The sequence below is a fragment of the Andrographis paniculata genome, unplaced genomic scaffold (assembly GCF_009805555.1).
Source record: "Andrographis paniculata isolate CXL003 unplaced genomic scaffold, ASM980555v1 Contig57END, whole genome shotgun sequence".
Lineage (NCBI taxonomy): Eukaryota > Viridiplantae > Streptophyta > Magnoliopsida > Lamiales > Acanthaceae > Andrographis > Andrographis paniculata.
In genome coordinates, this window is record NW_026137592.1 from 4,587,005 (window position 1) to 4,593,429 (window position 6,425).

General features: G+C 32.8%; 1 protein-coding gene across 1 annotated transcript; it reads left to right on the forward strand.

Moving 5' to 3' along the window:
• Nucleotides 1-2,225: 2,225 nt before the first annotated feature.
• On the forward strand, nucleotides 2,226-5,772 carry LOC127257391 (2-methylpropanoate--CoA ligase CCL4-like). The gene is made up of 2 exons (XM_051283786.1): nucleotides 2,226-3,304; nucleotides 5,220-5,772. The coding sequence occupies exons 1-2, from the start codon at nucleotides 2,253-2,255 to the stop codon at nucleotides 5,770-5,772; spliced, it is 1,605 nt and encodes a 534-aa protein (XP_051139743.1). The 5' UTR covers nucleotides 2,226-2,252.
• The last annotated feature ends 653 nt before the right edge of the window (nucleotides 5,773-6,425 follow it).

A 6,425-nucleotide genomic window follows, 5' to 3' on the forward strand; every position in this document is an offset into this window, starting at 1 on the left:
CGTGGGGGGGCTTCATGCGCAGGATGCGACGAAGAGTCGCCGAATGTTTCCTTATTCTTTGACATCTCTACGACTGTCGGCGGCGTCAGTTTCCTTTTTCGAAGTTGCATGCAAGAGTCGCGAGACGTTGGTGTCCCACTAGGCGTGCCAATCTGTTGTCGTAAAAAAAATCGCCACCGACGGCTTAATCGGAAAAGCCTATCGGAATTGATTTAATCGTAGGGTTCCCCGGCCTCCTCAAGAAAGGATCCGGGTTATCTCGCAATAACCGAAAAATTGATGAAAAAAGAAGGTAAAATAAACAAGAACGAAGCTGAAAATTAAATTGAAATTAATCGAAGAAAGCTGTAAAAATTCTGAAAATACAGCGGAAATTAAATTGCAAAGAAAAAATTAATGTTGAAGAAGATGAAATGCCTTCTCACGCGGTGTCTTCTTTTTCCTTTTATTCCCTAAACCCTTGTTCGGATAAGGTTCTCATTCCTTATTTTTCTCCAACCTCCCTCAACTTCTTCTCGTTTTCAAATTATGTTTTATCCGTTTCTCCTTTGACCAAGTATCTTACTGATTTGGGCCTTCGTGTGGGCCGTGTTCTCCCTCAGTCGGGGCTCCCAATATGGATTGGGCCTCTGGTTGAGTTTTGGAGTGTAAGGGGCGTATAATGAAATTGCATAGAAATGAGAGTAGACAATGAAATTAAAGAGAAATAAAATTAAGTAGAGAATGAGAATTAATTCTCTTCTTTGGTAAAATAGAGAATTCAGTTGAGAAATATAAAAAAAATGCAGCTATATAAATGATCAAATAAGAATAAATAATTAACAAGATAAAAAAGAGTTTTAACGAATAAGAATTAATGAAAAATATTTTTGATGACTTTTTTTTAAAAAATATTATAAATTATATAAGATATTTTTTAAGATTATATTTTAGTAAAACTTATTAAAATATCGCAAAAATTAAATACTTCAACAATAAATTAAATTTGATTTTTATAAAATTGAAATAATATAATTTTAAAAAACTTATAAAAATTAAATAATACAAAAAAAAATATTAAAAAATATATTAGAATATCATTTGTCTCTATTTCTCTGTACGTGCAAGATAAATAAAAATAGAAAAATAAAAATAATTTATCTTTCAAGTTCAATTTATTTGACTCAAACAAATAAGAAAAATGAGACCATTATCATTTTCTGCCTCATGTACCAAACAAAACCTAACTGTGTTCGTTTCATGGACTTTCGCTTATTAATGGCATCCACATGGGGTTTCTCTCCATGGGTGGTTTCTCTGTTCAACAATTCAATGGCGAGTTGCTATAATTAATATTACCAGTTGTTCCAATTAAATTGAGATACAGGGCAAAAATTATTTTTAATAGTTTTTTAATTATTTTTTTATATATTTTATTTAAATTATATATATTAATATTTTTTATATTACATAAATTCTTATTTTTTATAAAATAATATTAATATTGAATATTTATTTTTGTTTATTTAAATATAATTAATTTATTATAATAAATGAATATTGACATATTTTTATTTAATAAAAAATTTAATTAAATATAATCAATTAATAATAATATGAATAATAATTTAATTTTGTAATGATCTTATCATTTATTCAATAAATTACAAAAATAATTAAAATAAATATAATTACTAATTATATTTTAGAAAAAGAATTAAAATAAGAACATAATAATAATAATAATCATATTAATAAATAAGAATGTGCATTATTACTCCTAATTTACAATGGAACAAAAAAAAAAAAAAATTTGATTTTTTCCCCTTCAAATACATTATTTAGCATTTGGTACTATAGAAATTGTCAATTCTAGTTTGGCCCCGCGCCGCCCCTGAGACAGTAGAGTTGAGTGAGGGAGCATTATATACACACATAATTACATCTTTCTTCAGTTCTGCGTCGTCGTCCCAAACAATTATAATTATAATAAAAATAAGAATATGCATTCTTCTTGTGTGATGCAGCAGCAGAAGCTCCCAATTTCTTCTTCATGGCAGCATCCTCCTGCACCAGCACCATTCTTGTTCAAATTACCTCCTCCAACAATCTTCCAATTCTTTCCCAGAAGACCACTTTCCCTCCATGCATCTTCATCGCTTTCTCCCTCCAAATCTGTTCTTGTTCAAGAAGATGAAGAAAAGAGATCCAATCCAAGATCGCCGGAAACTGTGTGCGACCTAACTCCGATCAGTTTCTTGGAAAGGGCTGCCATGGTCTACGGTGACTCCCCTGCCATTCTCTACAGTGACACCTGTTGTCGCACCTGGTCCCAAACTAACACCAGATGTCTACAATTGGCTTCCTCCATAGCCTCTCTAGGCATCACCAGAGGCGACGTCGTTTCCGTTGTCGCCCCCAATGTGCCCGCCATGGTCGAGCTCCATTTCGCCGTCCCCATGTCCGGCGCCGTCCTCAACACAGTCAATCTCCGCCTCGACGCCACCGCAATTTCGAATCTTCTCCGGCACGGCGAGTCCCGGCTCGTGTTCGTCAACTCCGGATCGCTGTCCGTCGTCCGCGACGCGCTTGCCCTATTTCCGGCAAACTTCCGGCGCCCGCCGGTGGTCGTGATTGACGAAGGAGATCAATTGAATACAGAGAAATCGCTGAAGATCAATGGCGACCACGACCAATTTCTTAATTACGAGGCTTTGATCGAATTGGGGAACCCTAATTTCAAATGGATTCGGCCGCTGAGCGAGTGGGATCCGATCACGTTGAACTACACGTCGGGAACGACGTGTTCGTCGAAGGGGGTGGTGCAAAGCCACCGGGGGGCGATGCTGATCGCCGTGGATTCGCTGCTCCACTGGTCGGTGCCGCCGCGGCCGACGTTTCTGTGGACGCTGCCGATGTTCCACGCCAACGGCTGGAGCTTCGCGTGGGGCATGGCGGCCGTCGGCGCCGCTAATGTCTGCCTCCGGAGCATCGACGCCGCCGCGATCTACGACGCAATTCAGAGGTTCGGAGTGACTCACATGTGCGGAGCTCCGGTGGTGCTCAATATGTTGGCCAATCATCATCTCCGTCGCGATTCCGGCGAGAATAGGAAGCAATTGGAGTCTCCGGTGCATATACTGACGGCGGGGGCACCGCCTCCGGCGGCGGTGCTGGCCCGCGTGGAGGCGTTAGGGTTCGTGGTGAGCCACGGATACGGATTGACGGAGACTGGGGGGCTGGTGGTCACGTGCGCTTGGAAGCCGGAGTGGGACAAGTTGCCGGCGCCGGAGCGAGCTCGCCACAAGGCCAGGCAAGGCGTCAGGTAGGGGGGCACATTTAATTAATTAATTAATTATTTATTTATTTAATTAATTATCAATATTCCTTCCCTACGTACATATAGATAAAAGAATATATAATTAACGCTCATTTAACCATATAGCTTTAATTAATTGATTGTTTAATTAATTTTGGGATTCGCTTCAAATTATAAATTAAAATAATATTTGTATTAGACCATGTACAGTCAAGATACTCATCAAAACTATCTCCCATTTTTCCATCTCATCCTCTTTTTTTCAAATCATATCTTATTTTTTTCAACTCAACAAAAAAATATATAAATATTTATATTTATATTTAAACTATCTATTTTAAAAATAAATTACAAAAAATATATTAATACATATATCATTATAAAAAATAAAATTTTATATAATATAAAATAATAAAAACTATAAATATTAATATTAATAAAATAGAATAAAACAAAAGTATATATTTTTTTTAAAATATATGTTGAAAAATTTTTATTTAAAAAACCAAGCATATTCTTGAATATTCTCTACAAAGATATTTAAAAAATATGTTTTTATTTTTAGGGTGTGTTTGTTTGGAGGGTTTTGAATTTTGAATTGAGATTTGAACAGTTGTACGATATAAAATTGATTTTTTATATAATATAAAAATAAAAAATATATATATATGATTTGATATTTTCGGATAAAAAAATTAGTATGAATAGTAGAAATATTTCCAAATTCCTTAAACAAATATACCTTCTTTTAATTTTTTTTGGCTGAGTACTCCAAGGTGTGTTCTATTATTTTTGTAATTTATTTTTTATTAATTATTTTTAAAAATCTTAAATTATCTAATGCCAAAAAAATTATATTTAAACTTTATTAATTTATATTTTAAAATTTTAATTTAAATATAATATATTAATTAAAAATAAAATTAAACTTTAATGTTACATTAATTAATTTACTACTTATTTTAAAATATATAAATCTTAATAAGTTTAAATTTTTAGTATAATATATTTTTAATATTTGATATCTCAATATTAATTTTAAAATTTAATCTAAGAATACCATATAAATTAAAAATAAAAGTAAAATTATATTTTTAAATTTTAATTCAAATATAATATATAAATTAATTATATTATATTATATTATGATTTCGGTCACTCTGCGCTTTTATTTTTTGGATAGATTAATTTTTGTTTTTGGATAATGTGAGAATCCGCAGTTGTGTGAAGGTGCGGTCTCGATAATGGATGGATTAATTTTTGGTGTATGGTATTTGACATTTTTATTTTTTTGACTATTACGTTGAATATTTTTTATATTTTGATTTTTTTTAGCAATGAGTATTTGAATTTTATTTTTTTTTTAATTTTACTTTTGTAAAAAGTATTTTGTATTATAAAGTACAAAATAAAAGTCAAAATATTTTGACGAAGCATAAAATATACTCCCTCTGTCCCAGATACCGTATCTGCTACACTGTAGACACGGTATTTTAGGAGGGGTGTAATTAGTAGATAATTAAGAATGTATTAGTGAAAATAATTATTCAATAATATAAATAATTATAAATTAAGATTAAGATAACTAATTAGTTTAATTAAAATTTAAAAAAATAAAATTAAAAAATTTAAAATGAGATTAAAATGTGTAATCATTTTCCAAAAAAAGAAAAAGTGACATGGTACGTGGGACGGACAGAAACGGCAACGGGACATGGTATCTGGGACGAAGGGAGTATTATCTAAAAATATTTTGTGCTTCATCTTAATATTTTGAGTTTTAAAATATTTTACATGCAAGTCATATTAAATTTGTATTGTGAATGAAAAATAAGTAATGTATGCGATGTTATACTAAAAAAAGAAAATTACAATATATAAAACAGTGTAACAAAGACTAAAAATTATATTCCATCGTCAGATCAATTATGTTCGCAGAAATGGATGTCCTTGACCCCAGTACCGGCACTAGTGTGGCCAAAGACGGCTCGACACTTGGTGAAGTGGTTCTACGGGGCGGTAGCTTGATGCTCGGATATCTAAAAGATCCAGACGAGACGGCAAAATGCATGACAAAAGATGGCTGGTTCTACACGGGCGATGTTGGTGTGGTGCACCCTGACGGGTACTTGGAGGTCAAGGACCGGTCTAAAGATATAATAATTTGTGGCGGAGAAAATGTGAGTAGTGTGGAAGTGGAAGCGGTGTTGTACACCCACCCCGCCGTGGAAGAAGCTGCGGTGGTGGCGCGGCCGAGCAACTTTTGGGGGGAGACACCGTGTGCTTTTGTGCGTCTTAAGGAGACGACGACAGAGGCAGAAAAGCCGACAAAGAAGGAGATAAGGGAGTTTTGCAAGGAGAGGTTACCCCTCTACATGGTGCCGAGGATGGTGGTTTTTGTCGAGGATCTTCCGAAGACATCGACCGGAAAACTTCAAAAGTTCTTGCTTAGAGACATGGCTAAGTACTTGTGAGAAAATTTTAAAATTTAACCTAATTTTTATTAGAGTACAAGTGTTGTAAAATTTCATTGCAACAAAATAAAGATCATTAAAAATAACATAGTAATTTATTGAATTCCAATGAGGGAGAATTTTAATGTTGTTAGGTATTGAATTTATTTAGGCTACTTGTGTCATCTATTTGTAACTTATTAGCTATATGGAAAAGGAAATTTCATAGTTTGAATCATCTATAATCATTGTTGTAAGTATTGAGTTTTGGGGTTTTTAGGAAAAAGTTGAGAGATATGGGATAGATTAGTAACTTTCTCAATAAAAGAAAGGTAAATTCTTTAGATCTTTACTACAAGAAACCCTAGACTATCTTAAGAAAATTGGGCTATGATTAAATACTTGTTATTATTATTACTATTTTTATTATAGTAAAACAAAAATTATAATTCTAATGCTTATATGTATAAAAGTGTCTATATATTTCAATTTAATTTATTTAGCAAATAATTCCAAATTGATATTACGAATGTGTTCACTTTCAGAAAAATAAATTTGGTCTCGAAAAAATTGTCTCGGAATCAATTCCGGAACCATATTAATACATATATAATATATTTTAAATGAACTAAATTGGGTTGGTTTCGGATTAGTTAAAATGATCTTGGAATTTT